The sequence below is a fragment of the Pterocles gutturalis genome, unplaced genomic scaffold, assembly GCF_000699245.1.
Source record: "Pterocles gutturalis isolate BGI_N339 unplaced genomic scaffold, ASM69924v1 scaffold23260, whole genome shotgun sequence".
In the NCBI taxonomy this organism is placed as follows: Eukaryota; Metazoa; Chordata; class Aves; order Pterocliformes; family Pteroclidae; genus Pterocles; species Pterocles gutturalis.
Window position 1 is genome coordinate 867 of NW_010138868.1, and position 23,052 is coordinate 23,918.

General features: G+C 37.4%; 1 protein-coding gene across 1 annotated transcript in view; it reads left to right on the plus strand.

The window, feature by feature from the left end:
* Positions 1 to 383: 383 nt before the first annotated feature.
* The window catches only part of LOC104468889 (neural-cadherin-like), a gene marked incomplete at its 5' end in the record, with an annotated part of 38,392 nt that continues 15,723 nt past the window's right edge, over positions 384 to 23,052 (plus strand). Inside the window, 17 exons of the mRNA XM_010083169.1 lie at positions 384 to 526; positions 3,620 to 3,792; positions 4,779 to 4,947; positions 5,703 to 5,873; positions 6,816 to 6,988; positions 8,062 to 8,229; positions 8,802 to 9,051; positions 9,150 to 9,277; positions 10,144 to 10,330; positions 11,096 to 11,239; positions 12,691 to 12,974; positions 13,494 to 15,108; positions 16,918 to 17,011; positions 18,203 to 18,387; positions 18,598 to 18,827; positions 21,595 to 21,872; positions 22,724 to 22,938. Coding sequence (XP_010081471.1) covers positions 384 to 526; positions 3,620 to 3,792; positions 4,779 to 4,947; positions 5,703 to 5,873; positions 6,816 to 6,988; positions 8,062 to 8,229; positions 8,802 to 9,051; positions 9,150 to 9,277; positions 10,144 to 10,330; positions 11,096 to 11,239; positions 12,691 to 12,974; positions 13,494 to 15,108; positions 16,918 to 17,011; positions 18,203 to 18,387; positions 18,598 to 18,827; positions 21,595 to 21,872; positions 22,724 to 22,938 — 4,607 coding nt within the window. The remainder of the gene's footprint in view (positions 527 to 3,619; positions 3,793 to 4,778; positions 4,948 to 5,702; positions 5,874 to 6,815; positions 6,989 to 8,061; positions 8,230 to 8,801; positions 9,052 to 9,149; positions 9,278 to 10,143; positions 10,331 to 11,095; positions 11,240 to 12,690; positions 12,975 to 13,493; positions 15,109 to 16,917; positions 17,012 to 18,202; positions 18,388 to 18,597; positions 18,828 to 21,594; positions 21,873 to 22,723; positions 22,939 to 23,052) is intronic.

Sequence of the window (23,052 nt, forward strand, 5' to 3'; positions counted from 1 at the left end):
TATGCTAGAACAAGCAATGCTTTAGCTTAGCAAATGTTTGCTTTGATTCTGTGAATCATGCAACTAATTTTTTTAAATTAAAAAAAGTGAATTCTGCATTTAGCACAAGTCTTGTTGTGAAGCTAAGCTTCAAATCTTCAATACTGCTGAAAGTTTGCAGTGGAAATCTGTGGGAGGTAACATCAGAAAGACACGGATGGTTGGATAGCTCATCATGTCACCGGTTAACAAAGAAGCATCTTACCAGTGCAATTGTATTATTAAATTGCAAATCTCTGCAGTACCCTTTTTACAGGTAGTCAGTAGGTGTTGTAAAACATAGTTCTGTATATATTATTTCTTGCCTAAATTAATAAATGTGTTGTTGTAATTTCTTTGAACAGCTACAGGAGCTTTGTTTCTGAAGATGCGGGCCCAAACACACTGGTTGCTACAGTTAATGCTGTTGACCCTGATGGAGATGGTGTGACATATGAAATTCAGTCTGGGAATCAAAAAGGAAACTTTGTTATTGACTCTAAGAAAGGTAATAATATATTTGCTTTTTGCTGCTGCAGTCCTAATGTTGGTTCTGACGTGATGCAGCTTGAACATGTCTTCATTAGGTAGCAATTATAAAATGGAATAGCATATGCTATTTTTGAAGCTAGTACTAACCAAATTTTTAAAAGTGTAGTAAAAAGGTCCAGTTAATCTGGACTCTCTTATAATGCTAAAAAAAAAGTGTAATTTTCCTAAAAGCTTTGTATAATTGACCTATCTTTCTTGTTCATTGTTTGCTTTCAGGATGTAACTTAATAGGGAGCATAATTATAGATAACAGGTAACTTAAGAGGCAGTAAATTAATAGAGAATGTTATTATTGATAACAGTGTGGCATTCCAAAATGTCAGACAAAGATTTGAATAACATTTAACCTAGGAAACTAGTTTCCAGTTGCAGCAAGAAAAGGGCTAATCTCCAGGTTAAGGTGAAACCGTGAGTCAAGGGTGACAGCATGGCAGGGACAGGGACCTCACAGCCACGGACCACCATCCTGAGCAAGAATGTCCCGTGATATAAACCTGGTTCATCCAACAGTCCAGTGGTCACCGATTTGCAGTGACAAGGGAGGTCTTGGGTCGAGCTGGGAAGCCAAGTCAGCAGGGCAGTGCCAGGGTCAGCAATACACATGGGCAGGTACCGCACACCCCAGGGAGCTCAGGGAAGGGCCTGAGCTCAAGTGCAGCTCCCGAGACACGGAGCAGAGGCCACAGACAGGGCTTGTGACAACTGTCTGATCAGAGGCTAGCTGGCTGCATCGTGTCAGAACTGTCTTGAACGCCGGCAGCCAAAGTCAGGGAGCAGGAGGGAGAGCATGCAACGACTGTTGAGTGCACTCAAAGCTTGACATCCACCTGCTGCCATTAGCCAAAGGTACTATTAGTAACCAAATAGCCACGGGGGGAGAAAAAACAATAGGGTGGCAGTTCTGACTGGGGTAGTTTTCTTTGTGCAACTTTTTCAATAACTCAGTTTTAAGTTGTTTAAAGTGGGCATTTGAGTTATTAGATTACACTTTTTTTCCCCTGTGTTTATGTCTATGTACTGATTACGCATGTGTGAACAAACACTTCTTAACTGAGTTTCCTTGTGTTTTCCTGTCACAAAATGACACACTTGTAGGCAGAATGAGACTATGACTGTTTTAGTTCAGTGAAGGCAAAAGTATATAAAATATGAGCTAAGTCAGTATATTTTTCACTGAAGGACAAAGTCATTCACGTGAGCAATGTTATTTAGCCAGTGCTGCTTGCATGGGGAAAAAAATGTGTGTGTGGAATACTTTGCAGTTTAAGTAATTTGTTCTGAAATACTAGGTTTTTACATCTTTTAAAATTCTTTTCAGTAGTTGCATGTTTTTAAGACCCCAGAGGAAAAAAATCCCACAACCTTGGTGTCCTCATAAAAAAAAAAAAAATTAAAAATGCACAAACACACATCATCTGAGTAGGTTGACATATCCCTTTAAATTAATAGCGTTTATTTGCTGCTTACTGCTTGAAAAAGATGATGTTTTGAGACAGAAACAGGCAACCAAATTGAAATCCCATTGAAGGATTGAAGTAGCTTAATTAGCTTCAGTGAAACTATTTTATATTTAACCTGTTTTGAAGTGCCATCGAAATCTGAACTTACATTTTTCAAATCACAAGCATTGAATATTAGAAAGGAATAAGCTGCCCTAAGTTATTCCTTCTCTTTGTTTCATAGAGTTCACTTAGCATGAAATTTTAATTTCAGTGCAAATCATGTTTTTGCAATATTAATGTTAGATTCTAAAATGTTTCAAAAAATACGGTCTGCAGGTAACTTCCTGAATTTATTGAGAGCAACTTTTATCCTTTCTGACTTAAAAATAGAGTTGTAGGTTCCAAGAGTTAAATTTCTGAAGATACTTTGGCACCTAAAGAGGAAGATGGTGTTAGTGTCTAATTGCCACAGGGGTAGTATATCTGATGCTTCTGAAAATCTTTATTGTAAGTGCTCAAAGAATCTTAACTTTTGATTGATAGCATCTCTTAAGATTAGCTCCATAATTTTAATATATATGATAATGTTTAGGTACTTTTATACTTTTTTACCAATTAATTTTTGTAGTCCTTGAAACTTAATTTTAGAAACATTAGCTTATTTTTTTTTCAAAACAATTTTGAGCTTTTGTTGCTTAATAAACCACTAGAGGTTTATAGAGTGACTTGAAGCAATTTCTTTTCAGAAATGATGTCAGGGGAATGGTCTGTACCCCCTTGTCACAGAAATGCCAGGGTAAAATGGAAATGTGTCAAAACCAAGCTGCAGCCAAAATAATACATTTGCAAGCAAATTGAGTGACAGTGATGCTGTGACAATACTCTGTTGTAATGACAATTGCCTGATGAATAATAGAGGTGACTGATGGATGATGGAGCAAAAGAATGACAGCTTCTTACTGCATGGTCTCAGACAGCTGTAGTCTCTTTTGCTTTTGTAGCTAATCTTGCACACATCTTTCTCTGACAGTGCCTTTATGTCCCATCCCACAGGGTGTATCACTTAGGAGACTTGGGGAGAGCAGCAAAAATGGGTTTCTGGGGACATACCTCTATAGCTAAGTGCTGCTGTATAGCAGCATTGTGCTGCAGGAAGGTAAACTCGTACTAGTTTTGGTTGAACTAGGTAGGTACAGCAGTAGACATGGTGACACATGCTTCATTGCAATAATGATACAGGAGCACAGCCAGGCTCACTGGTGGGGCTGGTGCAGGTTAAACAGAAGTTTACCACAATGCTTTTATGGATTTTTTTTTTTTTCCCTGCAGCAGATAAACTAGAGCTAGTATGTGCAGGTCAGCTGAGTTGGAGCTGTTGTCTCATTTAGCTCTGTAGACATACCTGCAGATAAACAGACGTGTTGTGTTGTCTTAATTTTGTTTTAATGTCAGACTGCAGTAAAAATACCATAGGTAAATTTACCTCCAGCAGCCTTGTGGTTTATTGATGAATGGGTTTGTTGTCATGCTTACAAGGGAGAAGAATAACAGTAATTGGTTAATGTAGTAAAAAAACCCCAAAAAACAATATATTGTTGTTTTTACAGGGCTAGTTAGACTTCGTTCAAGTCCATTTCCTAGGCTGCAGGGGACAGAATATGTGCTTAATGTCACAGCTACTGATGATAACGCCTCTGGAGGGCCCCGTTCCCTTACAAGTACTGCCCAGGTTGTTGTGAAAATTGATGATGTCAACAACAACAAACCTGTCTTTCAGAAGGTAAATATATGAGGCTATTTGTGTTAGAGTGCATGGAAAATGTCTTGTCACTGCAAGTGATGCTATTTGTCACTGCAGATGAGCTGTTCAGGAGGTGGTCTGCTTTCGTGTCTCTGAGTGCCGATGCTGTTGTCTTCTCCGTCTCTTCCATCTCTTTTTAGACTTACAGGGTTTGTTCTCTTGTGGCAAAACAGCTCCTGTGAGCACTCTCTCTTCCCTGAACCACATCTCATCTCTGGCATTTTAGAAGAGAAGGTTGAGTGAATAACTTGTGGAGGTTCAGTGTGACATATGTGAGGAGGAATTGATAGGTATAGCTACCTATCCAGTGGACTTGTTCCAAAATGTTCCAAAATACCTCTCTAAATTACATAGGCTTCTTTTGATGGTTGTACATCTGGAAATGATGAAAGTCAAGAGAAGAATGGAAGTATTTGAGCTTAATTTGTAAAGTACTGTAAAAAATAAATGCTTGAATGTGTTTTCAGAATGTTAATTCGTATCAAAGATCTGTTGTCTAAAAATTTCAAGTTTGATGCTGATAGCTAAAATGTTGATGGGCAATGTTACATATTTTGAATAGTCAGTGACTATTCATGTCAGTCTTGGAAATTCTCAGTAATCTATCCTTGACAGTGTTACTTTGTGTAGAAATCCCTTTTTGACCAAAGCAGTTTTCTCTCTTTTTTTTATAAGACTTTTGCTAATGTAGAAAAATATTTGCATTTGGCAGTATATGCAACTGTAACTTTTTGCACAAATATTTTCATTAGTTGGAGATGCTCAGTGGTCTCATGTTGTGTGTTTGTATAACTGCAAAATAGCAAGTGAAGTCTGTAAATTAATCATGATACAGATAAAACTTTAACAACAGTGCACGCGAACGGAGGTGTAGCTAAATTTCCACCCCCCCCTCCCCCCAATATCCTTAAATCAAATGGCACAGTAAGTTCTTGATTTTTCTTTTTTTTTCTCACCTCTCTCAGTGTCAGTATTATCGGGAACATGCTTCTGTACTGGAAAACCAGCCATCAGGGACAGTTGTACTGCAGGTTGAAGCCACTGATGCAGATGAAGGAGCCAATGGTATAGTGAAATATGGCTTGATGCACAGGGGTGGTGTCCTTCCAGCATTTAGTATTCATCCTGACACAGGTAAAGTGAATATCAGAGCTGATACTGGCATAAAGAAACCACTTTGTTACACTGGTGGAACAAGGCATAAATAAAATCAGACTTTGTGCTTTTTCCTTGATTTTTTTTTTTTGATAGCAGACAGAATAGAAAATGTATTAACTGCATGAACAAATAGTCTCCTTTTAGTTTCATACATGTCCAGTACTGAACTAGAACTGATGTTTTCCCTGAAATGTGTAAGTTCTGCCATGTGAAATAACTTGTGTGTTTGTGTAACTAGATTTAAACCCACCATATTTTAAGTGCATGTTATCTTGCAACATTGCTAATGGCATATGAATGATTTATCCGAATGTCAAGTAGTCTTACAAACAGCAAAGAGGCAAAGTCTTGGAAGGCCAAAACTAAACTCAGGCTGAACTTGGGAGGATAAAAGACGTGAAATATGCCTTTTCCCTGTACTTAACTGCTCTTCAAAATTAACTTTTTTATAAACGCATTCTCAAAGTTAGTTGGGTACTTATCTCCGTTTTCTAAATATAAGTCCAATTGTGTGTAGATGCAAGTGCGTATGAAGTTTGTGTTTGCCTGAGCAGTACAATTTAAGCTGTTGAAATTGTTAAATCTTGTGGTGGGATCCTTGAACCTGAAGTTCACATTATAGGTGTATTTAACCTGTTGCATTGTATCTGTGTATTGGCAGACAACATCTAAATGTAGAATATTGTCAAATGCGTAGTATTCTAACTCTCTGGTATTTAATCTGTTTTCAGGAGTTCTGACAACTGTTCAAGTATTTGATCGAGAAAAACAGAGGGAGTATCCTATCACTGTGACAGCAACAGATCAGGCAGCAGAACCACTCATTGGAATATGTCAGATGAATATTATCATCCTGGACCAAAATGACAATGATCCCAGATTTGAAAACACCCACTATGAATGTAATTGAGAGTCATTGGATAGAGTTTCAGTGCCCTGAGAGTGAGCTTACCTGATGTCTAAGATTTTTGGGTTTTGTCTTTCCTCGCAGTAGATCTTGTGACCAGCTAAGTGATTGTAGCCAGAGATGTGCTTAGCTTAATTAATTGCAGAATTGTTATTTTGTGTAATGTGGAATATAATAAGTACAGTCTTGACTCGTAGGCCTTCCTGAGCGTTGTTATGGGAAAATTCCTTGAAACAGTAGTCATGTAAGTATCTTTCCTTACCAGAGTACACCAAGTGTCTGCAGTACTACACAGAGATGTTAAAGTTGTAATAAGCACGTGACTGTGCAGTGCTGAGCACTAACTGTATCCTTTCCTTCCTGATTTGTAGATTTTTATCATAACTTTTGGTTACATACTCTTCCTTTTCCTATTTGAATTTCATAATTCTTCATTGTTTGCTGTTTTACCTTTCCTTCTTGGTTCTTCAAAAAACGGTTGCTATTTATGGACAAACACACAGACACATGTAAAATATTCATAAAGAAATGAAGACTGAATTCTCAGTTATACTATGCAAATCCTAGAAAGTAGTTTCTGACAATGTGGTCATCTTCTGGTTTTATGCAATCAATTAAAATTCCATTTATGTATATTTCGTACAGAGCAATTAGTCCCTTAGTAAAAATACAAGGAAAAAAAAAAAGTAGTATCTTATGGGAAATAAGAATTACAAGTTATGAGTGTGATAATATGAAGTTCTAATATGATCCATAGCTCTGGAGTGATAGCAGCTCTTTAAAACATTCAGTTTGATTTTTATGGCCATTGTTCCAAAGAAGATAAAGTCATATCTTCCATACATTATTACTTTAGTGTTTCTTCATTTCTTAGTAGGATGTTCGTGGTACTTCAGAGAATTAATTCTCAGTTTGAAATATCCTTTCCTTACATTAGATTTTCTGAGAGAGGACACAGGAGTTGGAACCAGCTTTCTTCATGTTGCAGCCCATGATGATGACTACAGCTCAAATGCTGCCATTACATATTCGATAGCAAATGAAGAACCAAATTATTTACAAATTAATCCTACTACAGGCTGGGTGTTTGTGAACCAACCCATATCTCAGGTATGGCGCCTGCTTTCCTTTTTAAGCTATCTCAATGTGCCATAGGAGGGACTAAGGTCACAAGTTTGTCTTTACCTTCATGTTACCCCTTCACATTAAAGGATCAATACATCATGTTTAAAACAAACATGAGTCTGAGGCTTTCAGCTGATGAGCTCATTGACTGTGAATTGCATATAAGCAAGCCCTGCTTTCAGCTGGAAAGTAGCAGCTGACAGCACTGCCTCTGAGAACTTGTTTTTCCCATTTCATTAGCTTTGGCATAATAGTACCAAGGACTGGGGGGCTGAGACTATAAGCAGGGAAACAAGAACCCAGGTGTAGGACTTCACTGTGTTAGCAGGCAATGAGTTAAGACACAAACCTGAATGGGGAGGAGTGTGAAATTTTGCTTCTGATACAGATTCCCAATTTGATACCTGTTAGTCATGGTGAACTAAGCATAGGTATCCCTCAGGAAGGTGAAGGCCTAATGAACAAAATTGTTACATGTAGTTATCTCAAATTTACCAGATTCAGGCTTTTTTAGATACCTATATAAGCACTTTGATACTTTCAGGGTTGTAAAGTAATTTGTGTTAAAACAAAAATATTGTAGATGTCAGTCTTTAAATACCTAATAGATATTTTTAATATTGAAGTTTAACTTCTAAGTAACTGACACGCAAAACTTTGGTGAAGGTGTATCCTTTTAATATATTTTCTTTATTGAATATAAGAACCCTACAGACCTAATATCAAAAACTGTTGATGGGTAAGTTTAAGAACTCAAGGGCTCCACAAAGTAGGTTTTTTTGGTTATGTTTTAAACTTTGTGTGAAATTTGCTAAGGTTTATTGAGATAAATAGCAACATTTTCCAAAAATCTTAAGTAAAGCAAATAGCAGAATTTTCATCAGCCTTTCACCTGCTTCATATTCTGAGCTCAGGATTCTGCAGTTGTGGATGTTTTCCTTCTGTGCAGGTTTTCTGAAGTGCCTTTAATTTTACATATTCATTTATTTTGAAAACAAAAAAAGCTAATCAGAGCCCTGGTCAAAACTGTCTGTAACAAAACCTTTTGTACTGTTCAGAGGTCATCTATAATTCGAGAGATTATTGCTACAGATGGAGGTAATAGGAGCAGTAAAGTTGAACTTGCAGTAACTATTACCAGTGCAAAAAACCAGCCTCCGCAGTGGGAGAGAGAGAGCTATGAAGTTGTTGTTCCAGAGAATACTACACGAGATGCATCAATTTTGGTAAGGTTGGCACAGACTTGTCTATAGCTCTAAGGCTATATAGTAACTGAACATTGCTTATTTGCTTAAACATAGTGAGCTTTTGTAACCATTTTGTGTATTGTAGGGACCAATGATCTGCTATCAGTTTTTCAGAAATGCTAATGGTAACTAGCATTTTTACTCAAATTTATATGTGTGCAACCACTTTAATTTCCTTCCCATTTGGACAACACTGTAGGTGTTCCAATTTTTTGAATGCTGCTGTTTTACTTGAGGTGGTTATTGGGCTTAAGGTACTTGGAGTTGTTCAGTTTAATTGCTTGGAATGAGTAATTGGAATAGCTTTATTAAGTAACTGCAAAATACATATTTTTAGGATAAAAGTGTGAGTAACCAAACATGTAATGACTGGTATCCTTTGGCTGCAGCTGGATACATATCAGACAGGGTTAAGATCTGGTACCAGGAAATACTTGTCCTAGTGTTTTCAGTTGAGAGCTGAAGATCTGGGAGAGACAGTACCCCAAAGCTTTTAGAAATGTTGCTGTACTTACAAGTTGTTGATTATGCAAACCTTTTGAACCATGCAGACAATCAAAGCAACTTCTCCCCTTGGTGATCCCCGTGTGACTTATAACCTAGAAGAGGGACTTGTTCCGGAGACCAACATCCCAGTTCGTTTCTACCTGACTCCAAACAGACATGATGGTTCTGCTTCAATTCTGGTAGCTGAGCCACTAGATTATGAAACAACAAAGAGCTTTGTGCTGAGGGTTCGAGCACAGAACGTTGCTGCAGTTCCTCTGGCAGCATTTGCTACAGTCTACATTAATGTAACAGGTGTGTAAGCTCTGTTCAGTGATGTTATAGTATAATCATAATACTTTTTTTCCTTTTCTTTATAGTTTTCTCTTTATGCGCTCTTTTTGATGTTTCAGATGTCAATGACAATGTCCCATTCTTTACTTCATCTATTTATGAAGCCTCAGTAACAGAGGGAGCGGATGTTGGGACATTTGTGGTTCAGGTGTCTGCCACTGACCTTGACCTTGGTCAGAATGGTGAGGTAAGCAAGTGGGGACCTACATCTTCTGTGATGAAAGGTATGGAATAACTTCTGTAAGTAGTTATAGATAATAATAAGTAAATAGACTAGAAGTCTTCAACCTAGAAAAGGGTTGACTAGTAGGGAAACACAAGATGAAATAAAGTAGTTAATTACATGTTTCTCTGTTTAGCCATGTGAAAAATGCAACTAAAACTAGTAGGACGAGACAGAAAACAAAGAAGCAATATTTATACAACCTGTAGTGCAGGTGAAAAACTGGCTATAGAATGCTCTAGTTTGGAAAGGTCTATATAGATGCAAAATGTGATTGGATAAATTAATGGAAGAAAAATGTGTTAAAAGCTTCTGTGAATTGTAAATAATTGGGGGTACTGAAAACTGGATCCCTACAAAATATGTCAACACTGAAAGTGGATGTATTCGTTACTGATTTTAAAAATTGGAAGTAATTGTATCCTTAGAACAAGAGTGCAAGCTGAAGTGCACAGAAAAAAATATAGAATAGAGACTAGAACATGATTCTGAGCAAGTTCAAATTCAGCTCACCTGTAGCTGTTATATTAGTACCTGGGATCTTTAGCTGAGTTTGAGTGCTGTTGCACATTGTGCAAATGAAAACTAGTGAACTCGGGAACCGATTAGACAAGACAGGTTTATTTCTGTTTACAGATCAGCAGTCAACATGCAAGGAAGTTAATTGACTTGAAACTAGATTGCTCAAGCTGGTGGTTTTACCCAGCTTCCTTGGCCTTGATCGAGTTCTCAAACACAAGACTCTTCTTCCTCTCTTTAAGTATTTATTCAGTTGTGAACTATCCAGCAAAAGGAAAGTATAAATTAACAACTTATTTTTAATCCTTTAGATAACTTACTCCCTGTTACGTGACAGTGGCAGAGACTACATGTATTTTCACTTGGACTCGCAGACAGGCTCAATATACACTGCCTCAGTGTTTGATAGAGAGAAGAAGGGGTCCTATCTTCTAGAAGTCAAGTCAGTAGACGGCTCTGAATCAGCTCGACCAGGAAAACATGGGAAGCCAAACTCTGGTAAGAGACAGATGTCTGTGACAAGCATGATATTACCTGGATTGGTCTCTGGAAGCAAAAGCTCTGAAATGCAAGATTAGATGTTAATTTCCTTTTTTTTTTTCAAGTGTGTCTGTTGCTTTAGTTTGGGTTTGGGTTTGTTTGTTTGTTTGCTTTTACTGTTTGTCTGTGCAACAGTAGTGTCAGAGCTGGAAGAGATATTTTATATGATGATCAGGCAAGTTTTTTTTTCTGAAATTAAAAGAAAACTAGGGCTTCATAGTTAGAGTTGAGAGAGGATTTCCTAGCAAGCAAAGGTGTACCTATTAGCTGTAGGATGCAGATCTTTGGGTAGTGGAGGTGTTTCTCAAAGCTCTGCATATGGTACTGTATTCAGTCAAAAGTAATTGTGAAGTATGAAGTAGGAAAGTTCAAGATAGAAAATCCCATTCTCATTTGATGACTTGACTGTACTTCAATAAAGACTTAAAATTTGGCTTTTGTGGCTTCAGGACAAAAAGTTATGACTGAAAACTGTACAATTGCCATATTAGGCATCAATTATTCACATATTATCTGTTTAAACAAATTGGATGTGACATTCATTTGATATCCAAGTGCTTTTGAATAATGTTGGTATATATATTGTCCACAACCCTAAGGGTTTGTTTCTGTATTGTCTGCATATTTGTCTTCATTTAATGTGCAGCTAGACAGTTTAAGGAATTGTAGGTGACAGAAGTGGCACAGCTGAGTATTTTAATCTCTTGTTTCTTGTCTCTCTAGACACGGCCTACGTGCGCATTTTTATCAGCGATGTGAATGACAACAAGCCTGTCTTCACTCAAAGTGTCTATGAAGTAAATGTGAATGAAGACCAGGATGTGGGCTCGACTATCATTACAGTCAGTGCTAATGATGAAGATGAAGGTAAAGTATTGGAATTCCCCATAGCTGTGTCTAAAATATTAATGAGTTAATTTCAGCCCACCAAGACACATTTAGCAACGTTAGAAAGAAAAATGTCTTTTTGTCTCTAGATTTTGAAACTTCTTTAAGTGTGAACTGATCAGGCATGAACATTAGTTCATGATGGAGCTGTGAGGCATAAGTCAAATAACTCTTATTTCAGGAGGCAATGCATTAATGTGGGATGATGGGGAATAATTTCTGTGCCAGAAAATACAAATTTATTATAGATCATATAATTTTATTGCAAATGGATGCCAATAAAAATGTCCTGGCTAACTAGAATGAATCAGACTTGATTTCAGTGAGGTTCATTTGCTTTCTCTATGGACAGTATAGTTGTATTGTTCTTTTTTTTTTGGTACACATTCTCATATTTGAAACTGGAATTCCTAAATGCATATGATGAACCTTAGCTATATTGCTTTATCTACACATCAGTCAGGAATTCAGCCATAAGTCATGTAAAAATAAGTTCATAGCCAGTGCTCATAAATGAGACAGGGAATCCTACAGACCTCCATCTCTCGGCAATGGTGCATTACTAATTTGACTTTGCTGTGTCATGAAACCATACTTTTTTTGTTTCACAAGTCCCAAAGGACTGTTCTGTCAGTATGTCTGTGAAGTGCAAGAATGTCCTGGCTGCATTTGATTCTTCACCTGCTCAAGGAGGCTGAGGCAAATGTGGTTAAGTTGTACTGAGGAAGGATTTACCTACTCAAGGAACTTTTTGTCACTTAGTCTGCCTGTAAATCTACTCTATAGTGTTGGATCAGGTGACCTGATATGATGGATATATGGCACTTCATTTCTGTCCTCTTAATAAAGTAAATGATATAGCTATCAAAGAAGGGAGGAAGAGTGGTAATGGGAAGGTAGAGCTTGCAGAAAGGCTGAAAATCTTGATCTAAAACCATTGTCAGATTGGTACTGCATCTGAAATTTTGAGAAGTTCTGTTAGGACTGTCTCTTCTGACTTCATACGTAATTATTCTGTTGGTTGCTAAAGTCTATGCATAAATGAACATGAGTGCAGAATGGTTCTATGGTATGAAGTATTTTATGATAACTAGGTCTTACATGCTGGGTGTTAGCAAATAAGAATTTGTCTTTTTTGGTCCCATGTCCTTGGCCAGTCATATTGATCCTTCAGTGAATTTGAGGGATCATAAGTAAAAGTAGAATTAATACTTAATTGCGAAGACACATTTTATATTTAGACACAAATTATGAGTAGACGTACCAGAATTGAAAATGCTGATAAGTAATCTGACAGCTGCATGTTTTAAAACACCACAAAACTATAATACCAAAATCACTCAGTGTATGATTTATACTTCATTTTAACATCCCATGTTTTAATCTACTTCAGGAAATGTGTGTTTTCTGACACTGTTGGTAATTGACAGGAACAAATGCTAAATTACGGTATCAGATCACAGCTGGAAATACAGGAGGAGTACTTGATGTAGAGCCAGAAACAGGAGCCATTTTTATTGCCCAACCACTGGACTATGAAGAAACAAAAATGTATGAGATTCACTTGTTGGCCTCTGACGGGAAATGGGAAGATTATGCAGTTATCATCATCAATGTCATGAATAAAAATGATGAGACTCCAGTTTTCTCTATCAATGAATACTATGGAAGTATAATTGAGGAACTGGATGGGTTACCAGTCTTTGTACTTCAGGTAGTGTATGCAGTTTCAGAGATTATATTTCAATGAAAGAGCACTGAGTACTCTGGTACAATTATGTTAATAATAATATTCCAGCACAGATATATTAATGAAATTTAGTTTTACTGAGTTTTTTTGTCAGTGGAAGAAGAGAAATGGACTTTTATGTAAAAATAATTACAAAGATAGTAAGCAGGATAAGCAGGATGAATCATTTGTGATCTTAAAAAGCAAATCATTAACATTTTAAAGTAGCTATCAGAATAGCATAGTTAAATGACCTCTAGAAATATAAAAAAATAAAATATTACTTTAGTAGTAGAATATCTACATTTTTATTGTAGTGCAAAGCATATTTACCTACTCTGAGTCATACCTCAGGCACCTCTCATTTGCCATTCAGCTGGCACACAAATATTAATAGCATGTCACATACTTTTGCTTGGATTCCTTTAGACTGTAGCAGTGTATAGGATATAATGCAATCATTGCATATTTTGTAATTTCTATTTGTTTTCAAAACTTTTGTAGGTTATGGCAAATGATCCTGACAGGAATGTGGATGAAGGAGATTTGAGATACTCATTGCACGGGCATGGTGCAGCTGATATTTTCACAATAGATGAGAAAACGGGCAGTATTTACTCACACAAGATGTTGGATCGGGAAGAGAGAGCGCTGTGGAGATTTGTTGTATTGGCTACTGATGAAGGTGGAGAAGGACTTACGGGGTTTGCTGATGTAATTATTAATGTGTGGGATATAAATGACAATGCACCTGTGTTTACATGCATGCCTGATGATTGCAACGGGAGCGTCTTTGAAAATTCTCCTGCAGACACGTTAGTTATGGAAATGGGTGCAGTTGATCGTGATGATCCAAATGTAGGTCTTAATGCTGTCCTGACTTACAGGATAACAGAGAATGTGAAAAATGAGTTTGGTACTGACATGTTTAATATCAATCCCAATACTGGTACAATCCACGTAGCAGGGGGAATGCTAGACAGAGAAAGGACTGACAATTATTTTCTTACTGTTGAAGCAAGAGATGGGGGAGGGCTAACAGGAACGGGCACTGCCACTATCTGGATTTCAGATGTCAATGATCACGTCCCTAAATTCACAAAAAACATGTGGCAGGCAAGAATTCCTGAAAACAGTGCCATTGACTCAGAAGTTCTGCAAGTGTGTGCTACAGATGCAGATGCTGGGGAAAATGCCGACTTAATGTTCAGTATCATTGGAGGAGACCCAGATCAGAAGTTTTATATTGAGAATGACAAAGAATGGCAATGTGCCACTATTCGACTGAAAAAAAAGTTGGATTTTGAGAATGCACGTGAAAGGCAGTTTAATCTTACTATTACAGTGGAAGATCTTGATTTTTCCAGTATTGCAGTGTGCCTGATTGCAGTTGAAGACTCCAATGACCACAGCCCAGTTTTCCCTTCTCAGTTTATTCAGACGAGCCCTTTGTCTGAAAACATGCCTGTAGGTACTACAGTAACCACGGTGAGAGCTACAGACAAGGATTCTGGTTTGAATGGGAATATTATATATTCTATAAAGTCAGATTCGGATCCTATGAGACAGTTTGCGGTTGACCGATATGGTCACATGATTGTGGCAAACACACTAGATCGTGAAGTCATTCAAAAATACAGTTTAGTTGTAGAAGCTTCAGATCAAGGGACACCTGCCCGCACTGGAAGCATGACAGTTTTGATTAACTTGCTTGATGTTAATGACAATGGACCAAGGTTTGAGGCACCATACATGCCTGTGGTTTGGGAAAACATGTTAAGGCCTGAAATAGTGTACATGAACCATACATCAAAACTGCTTCATGCGTTTGATCCGGACAGTGAGGAAAATGGGCCACCCTTCACATTTTCATTGCCACAAGATTATCAGAATTCTTTGGATTTTTCTCTTACTGACAACAGAGATAACACAGCAACTGTAACTGCTTTGAGATCCTTTGACAGAGAAAAGCAGAAGGTGTTTCATCTGCCAATAGTTATAACTGATAGTGGGATTCCAGCTATGAGCTCTACAAACACCCTGACTATAACAATTGGTGATGAAAATGACAACTGCCATGAATCTGGCCATAAAGAGGTCTATGTGTACAGCTACAAAGGTAAGTGCTATTTGGATATTATATCAGATTCATTAATATAGAACAGTTTTACACATAATTTCTGTCTTGCCGTTCTTAATTTTTTTAAAAATGGTTTACATATTTTGAAAATGAAACTCTAATTCTGTAAACTACTCGATAAAGTGGAAAAAGGAAAGTATATTTGCAAAGCTCAGACCCTAGTGGGTAAAAGATCATCTACCAAAAACCTATTAGCTGCAAACAAGTATATATTGCACTTGCAGAAAAAAGCGATATGTTTATAAACGAATAAAATCTATCCTCTATTCACTATTTTTCAACTACACGAAGGAAAAGTTTTTTGTGTGCGCACATGATTCGGAAGGTATCTGACATTGAGAGATCTGGAGATGTGAATGGCAGAACTGAAGCAACTTACAGAAACAGAGGTTCATAGATGAGCCCTAGTCAGGAATTGTAGGCCAGTCCCAGCTCTAGTATGACAGCCACTGTGTGGCTGAGCAGGATAGAAATCTCGAGGAGGGAGGTTTTCTGCTGGCAAGAAAGGATCTGACAGAAAGCTGGGTCAGTGCTTTTTTTAGGAAAAGAATAATCTTTGGGATGCAATGAGTGACTGCTTCCTAGAACATGTGGTCTTTGAACTGGAAGAAAAAAAAAAAAGGTGCTGTTCTGGATGTGTTCTTGAGTGATGCACAGTACCTAGTTCAAGAAATTCTAGCAGGAGAGCTGCTCTGTGGTAGCAGCCACAGCACCATGAAGTTTAAAGTTGTAGTGGAAGAGAGCAGAGCAAATGCATCCATTAAGTGAGTGCTTTATGTTTTCTGACTGAGGTGGTTCAAAAAGCAGAGGATGATCAGTTTAATAATACTTTCTAAAATTTGTCTTGAATTTCTATTACTGTGTTTTTTCCTGAAATTAGCTGTAAAACTTGACCTGAAACTAGTGTTGTTGGCCCTTATTAAGCATGGTTTATTACACCTTTCCCCAGATATTCTATTCCAGATAGACTTGGCTATACCTCAGTTTCATTGCACTGGTAGAATTCATCATAAATACTAGAGAAGATTAATCTACAGAAGGTATTTTTGCAGGGAGTTATTTTTGCTGAATTCAGTATGCCTAAATTAGAAAGAGATGTGACCAGATCCTATCATAGAAATGAGAGAATGAAGATTCGAGGGTGGATTGGCTCCAGATTTGAACCTTAGAAATGTCCGATGTTGCTGGATCTTGGCTGTGGAATTCAAAGCTCTGCTTCCCTGGAGTTGCTCCTTTTGCTATTTTAGAACAGCTGCTTGCATGTTCCACTTCTGTGACAGCCCACAGGGCCCTGAAAAACGGGCCAAGAACTGGCACAGCTTGGTGGCTTCTTGCCCATTTCCTTTTCTCAGTCATGTCCTTCTCTCCCAGCTGCACCCCACAAGATGCTCTCCCTGTTTTGCTGGATTCCACTGATGTGCCATTGGAAATAGTGGAATAGCAATGAAACATTTGGGGATTAACTCTTGTTGCAGTGATTTTTTTTTTTTTTTAATTTTTTGGTGCCTGAGAATTTTCTGTAGAGTTGTATTTATCTATCATTCTGTTGCTGCTTTGTGGTGTTTTCAGCTTTTCTTCTTTCATGTGACATCCATAGCGTGCTCACCTTTCCAGAACTGGCAGAAATCATATGAAAAGCTATGCATTATTTTAAGAATCTTGGATCATAACTATCGCCAAACTGAGCAGGAATCTGAAAATAAAAAATACAGTAATGAATGCAGCAGAATCTAAAGTGCACTGAAAAGCAAAAATTAAATGCAGATTTATTATAATTTATTTTAACAGGAAAATGGTCAACAACAGTGCTTGGGGAAGTGTTTGCACCAGATCAAGATGACTGGGACAATAAAACATTCCTCTCTGAAGGAAAACTGCTGAAGTGAGGATTGTGTTTGTGTCAAAATGAGTAATATTTATGCTTCTGTAATTATTTTACTCACCACGTGTTTCTCTGTGTTCAGGATGTGCATAAAGCCAGGGTTCTTGAGTGCATTAAGGAATGTACTTTCTGAATGTGCTTTTTCTTTTTACTTGGGTAACTAGGTATTAAGAAATTAATGCATGAAATATTTTTTCTAAGAGAATGCAGGATCACACCATGATGTTGATTTTTAGTCAGATGTCATCATTAATTTATTTTAAAATGTGCGTTTTGTAAGATCCGATTTGAAAATAGGCAGAGTTTTTAATACCTGCCCTCAAAAGTTAGAGCTGATGGAATACAAACCCCAAATTTAAAAAGGCAGAATGGAGTAATTTCGTCAAAATGAAGGGAATTTGGTGATCTCCTTTGATGGCTACATTTACAATTGCATGCAAAAACCGTGACTCTCCGATTAGTGAAGCTTTTTTCTTTTAATTGAAATGTTGAATAGGATCCTTAATTCCTACTTATACATTATTTGTTCATATCGTAACGTGAGATGGCGTATAGCATAATTGTATGCTGTTTGAAATACAGCAAATGGATGTGAAAATGAATGTGAATTTTTTTTCTCCGCTGTGAAGAAGAATTTAAAATCATTATGTAGACCAAAATTAAAGAGTGGCTTTCTGTCCATCAGCAGCCCCTGGGCCTGTTTCCATATTAAGAGGTTACTGTTCCATAATAGTGGTCATGGAATATGTCCATAATTACTGATTACTGTCCCTTTGAGGTGGCAAATGAAGATGATATCAGAGATTTCATACAGACCATATCCTGTCCAGATGGATAAATTAAAATCTGGAATGACTTTGTGTGGTTTCCTCACTTTCTATTACTTATCTCATAGACCTGCCCATGATGAATATGTTGAATCCAGTGGTTCAACTACACACTACTTTTATTCAGGATTGAGAAAGTCTGGGGATTTGGGAGTGGCAGAAACATCTTTTTATAAACTCTGCAGATTGTAATTTCTGAATTAAGGTCTGTCTGGTGCTTTTCTGATGTTGTTTGCTAATTCCAGTAAGTTTTGATTCTATATCCATCATAGTAACATTTAAGGCCTTCTGAATTATGTTAATGAATAAAGTAAGTTCTCAATCCTTATTTGTTAAGCTTTCATAAATGAAACTTTATGCTTAGGTCTTTCAGATTAAATCAGAGGACTGGTTCTTTGATGATGGTGGATAACACTCCTCAAGGAATATACAACTTGAAAGTTAGAGTTTCTGATGGAGTTTGTCCTGATGTTATATCTACAGTACAAATCCATGTCACGGAGCTGGAAAATGAAGTCATACAAAACTCAGCCACCATGCGTCTATCAGGTTAGTTTTATTTGCTGGTGTGAGTTTAGATCAGCTGCTTCTGGAACGGAATGATTATGAGATGTAGGTATTATTATATCAATACTTGTTTTTCCCTATCAGTGTGGGGCCCTTTCCAGTATGTTTCCATATTGTTAAATAAGGAATACAGAAATTAACCTGTGGTCTCCCAGTATTTCACATTTATTTATTTTTGAATCCCAAAATCAGATGTCACAGCAGAGAAGTTCATAAGGAGAGATGAACATGGCAAAACGAGATATGACAAGTTCAAGGAAGTACTGGCAAAAATGTTACCTGCTAAGCTTAGTGATATCATGGTCTTCAGCGTGATGAACATTGATGGGAACCAGACAGATGTAAGATTTGCAGTCCGTGATGGCTCAGCATATTACAGACCTGAGAAACTGCACGCTGAGATGGCAGCATTTAAAAATGAGGTATATTCTCTGCGGTTATCATACATCTATGTAATTCACCCAGATACTGAGTTTTCAAGGTATATATCCCAAACCTCGGGAAGAATATGCTAGATCTACAGATAAGGTTTTTTTGCTTCACTAAGGACAAAAACACTTGTCAAGCAAGTGTTTGGTACAAGCTTTCTCCCTTCTCCTTAGTCCCATATATGCAATTATTATATGGTTGTACTAACTTCTGGTTCAATAAATATAACCACTTTTTTGTCACAGAAAGACAGTCCTCCGTTCCCATCGTAGTACAGTTTCTGTCTTTTCTCCATTCGGTGTTTCATTGTTTAATCTATCAGACTTTTGAATACAAAAGTAGTACAAAGAACGTCTTGAAAATGGCAGCTTTTTGGGTGTTGCAGGTGCTGATGGAAATGCCCAAATCACCAGCTTGTGGTTAGACACTTATAGTAGAGGCTTGATGTTCCCTAAGTGTCCTACTTTCATACTAGATCCTACATGCCCTCTGGCTCAGTTACCCAGACACAGTCTGGCCCCACTTTTATTTCAGTAGTCCTGCAGATGTTGGCTTTGCTGAAGTCCTGCAGGTGCTGCTGAATAGACACTAAAGCTGCTGCCTTGCACAGAGGCAAGATGCTGCTGCTCAGCCGGTGACGCCCTGGACAAGGCAGTACTTCCTGTCATTTTGTTTGTGGTTTTGGGGTGTTTTTGAGTTTAATATGTGGTACATCTTCTGGAGGATTTTTCCTGAAGAGAAAACGACACTTTCCATTTCTGTGAATATGGGTAGGGTCTGCCTGATTCTGGGAACCAAACAGGAATATCCTAACCTTCTGCTTGCATCCTACTGTATACTAAATAGTTGTGTGGATTATGAGACTCTTCAGAGTGACCAAGTAGGAAATACCAGATACAGACAGTATTCATGAAGCATAAAGACTGCTTCTTTTGCATTTTTATTGAATGACTGCAACAACAATATAGAAAATTGCATGGATTTCAAATATTCTGTGTCATAATATATGGCAGATGAATTCATCAAAGTGGTAACAAGGGGATTGCTTCACATATTTTAATGAAAAAAAAAAGTTCATATTAATTATATATCACCTTTCAATATTTAATGAATAGCTGCAGTGAGTAATCGCCAATAGTTTACAGGAAACCAATCATAGCCAGAAAATTTCTCCAGTACTTTTTGTACATGTGTTTAACTATAAATATAGAAAATAAGTAATTAGCACTGGATTTATTCATTGAATTGGTAAATAAATAATATGTTTGCATTGCCTCCTCAGGATATAGCTTTACAGCAACCATTTTTATTTAGCAGAAGAATAATCCATCCTAATACTGTAGAGGAGCCAAGGTTGTTTCTATACACTATGTTTTTCTATAACAGTATTACATAGCTGTCTAAATGTGCATTATAGACTCTCCTCTAATGATGATAGATGTGAGCAGCAGACATGAAACTGCATTGGCAGGATGCACCATGTCATTATGAAGTATATTTTATGCCTTTGGGGACATACTTTTCAATACATGTTATGATCTTTGAGGATATACTGACAATTGATTATGAAGGTCAAAGTTCTTACAGTGGTGAATTGAGATGACTGTACAAGTGAAAAAAAAATAGAAGTGCTTTAGTGTTTATGTATTTGGTCTTTTCAAAGCTTATTTTTAAAATATTTGTAATACATTTTATCATTTTAAGAAATACTTATTAACTGTGTAAATAAAGAGAGTCTAAGTCTGGTTTCATGTTGTTAGTTTTACGTGTGTATACCTCAGTGTATACCACTGTGAGAGTAATGTCTCTTCTGTTCAGGTTTGGGTGCTAAATACGCCTCATTTAAATGTACTTAAATCACCAAATACAAATAAAATTCTGCAGCTTTATAGGTGCCTGTGCAAAATCCCCAAACAAGTAGAAGGAACAACTTGCTTCCCTTGGTAGTTCTTTTTTGGTTTGTTCAGGTTAGAAGTTGCAAACTGCAGAGTCACTACTACTGTGGTACAAGAGCTGTACATACAGCGAGGCTCCTCTCTTTCCTTGGCTGTTTGGGCTTTCAGGCACAACCCCAATTAATGATAAAAACAACGAGCCAGCAAAGATTAATGTAGAATAGAATTTAGTATCCAGGGTGCTGAGTGGACTGCATTTTCTTTCAGATAGTTTGACGTTAAACGTAAGTTTATGGGGCACAAGTCAGTAGGCTGAATCCTAATTGCTACGCTGTGGTCTTGTCAGGCTAGTGTCTGGGGGTGTTATTGCTGGATGCAGCTCAGCCCTGCATTTTCCCGTGTCTGTATCCTTATGTGCGCGAGAACATAAGAAATAATATCTAGGTATAACTCACGAGGAAGAATTTTACTCCTGGCTTGAGCTAAAACATGCCTGCTCCTGTCAGGGTGCAGAGAAGTGTGACACAGATGACACATCTCAGAAGGTTCGGTGTCACTGCTCTCAGGGCTTTGGTCCTCGGAAATAATGTTAGTAGACCAGTACAGGTTTAACATGTTCACAGTCAATTGTGTCAGTTATTAAGTTTTTAGGAAATACTGCTGCTGTAAATTTTTTGAAAATTTTTCCTGTGTTTGTCAAATCATTTTGCTTGCCTGTATAGTCAGGGATGTTACTAATTAATACTCAAGAAACTCAAGCATTCCATTAAGTCTGTGATGGCTTAGATTTTTCAGAAGTTAAGGTGTAAGTGAAAGCACTCATTAGGAAGAGACTGGCGATGTGTTAAACTGTGTTTTCTCATAGATCCAATCGGCTATACAATTGAACATTTCACAGATCGATGTAGATGAATGTAGGAGCGCAAACTGTAGTGAGGGCAATGGTTGTGCAACCTACCTCACCATGAGTGACAGCCCAACAGTGGTGGATACTGGAAGCGTGTCAGTTGTCTCAGTGACAGCCACCACCAGTGCAGTCTGCACCTGTTCTGCTAGAGACCGAGTTCATCAGTCGTGTTCCTCCTACCCTGGGAGCCCATGTCTCAACGGTGGGATGTGTATCGACACTTTGAATGGCTACAGGTGAGGAAACTTGTAGTGCAGATTCTCTTACCTTTTTTTTTTTTTTTCTTCTATTTTTAAAGTGTCAAGTGGAGCTTACAAGATACAGGTCTAAAAAAATCATAAGTGTGCTTCTGACTGAAGGAGAAACAAAAAAAGCCACGAGTGCAGTGGAGTGTAAATGTAATGACAACTGGTAATGGTGCTGTAGTCCTGAAAGTGGTGGAAATAGTGTGTGAGTGAGAAAGAAAACACTGGGGAGAAAACAGTGTTAGAATTAACGTGTCATTTTTTTAAGAGCACCTAATCCAGTATGAAGGGATGGGAAATGTGCTCTCTTTTTTTCTTTTTCTTTTCCTTTTCCAGAAAAGTAATAATAAAGTTGAATATCAGTAGGGGTGTAGTGAAATGTAGTTTAAACAATGGGCAATAAGGATTCTAGAAAACATTAGATAGGAAACTTGCTTTGTCACAGCATCACCTAGCACACACCAGTATTCCTTTAGTGAAATTATACTGGTTTATTCTAGCTAGGAATTAACCTCCCTGGGTTTTCTTTGTAATAAATTGACCAGCTGATGGTTTGTGTTCTGTGTTACTTATTTAGTGAAATAATTAATTGTTTTCAAAAACGTGGTCTCAAAAATACTTTTTTTTTTTTTCCCCTGGAGATAGAATAGTGGATAAACATGCTTTGTACTCTTAACATATTTTAATAAATGTCAGGCACGCCTGAGACTCTGCTAAAATCTTTTCTGCTTCACTGCTGGTTTTTCACTGTGATTTAAATGCTACATTGGTTGCATATGAAACCAAAAAGAAGCTGAACATTGGGGAATTTTGACTATTTTTTTGTATTTGTGTTCTTTCAGATGTCTTTGTCCTGCTTCCTTTCATGGACCAGACTGCCAGCAGACTAAGCACAGTTTCCATGGAAATGGTTATGCATGGTTTCGTCCCATCAGGCCTTGTTTTGAAAGCTCACTCTCTCTAGAGTTCATTACTGTGGTTCCAGATGGACTTTTACTATATAGTGGTCCTTTATCAAATCCAGAACCTGGGAATACAGAAAACTTCATTGCAATAGGTACTTCTGCAAAAGTGTGTGAAAAAATTAAATGTCTTTTGGGAATAACTTGCCTGTCAACGGTGTAGTAGTTAGAGTAGGAATTCTGTCTTTCCATCTTATGAGATAATATAT